Here is a 1,239-nt window from a genome sequence, read left to right as displayed (position 1 = left end):
CCAATCTAGCAGACAGAATGCCCTCTGAGGACTGTACCAAATGAGACTTATAGGGAGAGGGAGCAGGAACAAGGAAGTTACAGCAGGTGAAACAGTGGTTTGTTTGTTGCAAGGTCACTTATAGGGGTGGGGAACCTTTTTTTCTGCCAAGGGCCATTTGGATATTTATAACATCATTCGAGGGCCATTCAAAATTATCAACTTGCTCTTCCTCGGTGCTGCCCTCGGATGTGGCAGCCCTCTCCTACTCGGCACCATGGCTGCCCTCAGACCCCTCATGAAACCCAAGATTGTCAAAAAGAGGACCAAGAAGTTCATCCGGCACCAGTCAGACCAATATGTCAAAATGAAGCAGAACTGGCGGAAACCCAGAGGGATTGGCTATAGGGTGTGGAGAAGATTCAAGGGCCAGATCTGGATGCCCAACATTGGCTATGGGAGCAACAAGAAGACCAAGCACATGCTGCCCAGTGCCTTTTGGAAGTTTCTGGTCCATAACGTCAAGGAGCTTGCAGTGCTGCTGCTGTGCAACAAGTCTCACTGTGCTGAGACTGCTCACAACGTCTCCTCAAAGACCCGCAAAGCCATTGTGGAAAGAGCAGCCCAGCTGGCCATCGGAGTCACCAATCCTAATGCCAGGCTGCGCAGCGAAGAAAATGAATAGACAGGTTGTGTACACATTGTGTTTGTGTTAACAAAATCGTAAAAGTCTGCCAAAAAAAATTATCAACTTAAAATTAGCCTGCTATATTTGGTCAAACATTTAATTAACTCACCCCTAATGCCTAGGCAGGGCCAGACCAAATGCTTTTGAGGCCTTATATGGCCCCCGGGGCTGGACGTTCCCCACCCCTGCTTCAGGGGATAGCAAGGGTGCATCAATCAGATGACCTAATTAGGGCTGGTCAGGCAATTCCTGATTGACTGGTTGAAGATTCCAATTCTGGAAGAGCCAAAACTGTAATTAAATCTTGATTTGGGCCGTAGCCGGTTTGGCTCAGTGGATAGAGTGTCGGCCTGCGGACTGAAAGGTCGCAGGTTCGATTCCGGTCAAGGGCATGTACCTTGGTTGCGGGCACATCCCCAGTAGGAGGTGTGCAGGAGGCAGCTGATCGATGTTTCTCTCTCATTGATGTTTCTAACTCTCTATCTCTCTCCCTTCCTCTCTGTAAAAAATCAATAAAATATATTTTAAAAAAATAAATCTTGGTTTGGTGATGTGGGACTTAGCCTAAGCAG

The 1,239-nt window shown here is 47.7% G+C and overlaps 1 protein-coding gene across 1 annotated transcript; it reads left to right on the top strand.

The window, feature by feature from the left end:
* Nucleotides 1–237: 237 nt before the first annotated feature.
* LOC308527828 (large ribosomal subunit protein eL32-like) lies at nt 238–664 on the top strand (the record flags this gene model as incomplete). The annotated part of the gene is made up of 1 exon (XM_081103232.1): nt 238–664. The coding sequence occupies exon 1, from the start codon at nt 257–259 to the stop codon at nt 662–664; it is 408 nt and encodes a 135-aa protein (XP_080959358.1). The 5' UTR covers nt 238–256.
* Between the last annotated feature and the right edge of the window lie 575 nt (nt 665–1,239).

The sequence above is a fragment of the Myotis nattereri genome (assembly GCF_964212035.1).
Source record: "Myotis nattereri genome assembly, chromosome: 1".
In the NCBI taxonomy this organism is placed as follows: Eukaryota; Metazoa; Chordata; class Mammalia; order Chiroptera; family Vespertilionidae; genus Myotis; species Myotis nattereri.
The sequence above is the reverse complement of the archived record's forward strand: the minus strand, read 5'-3'. Positions and strand labels throughout refer to the sequence as shown.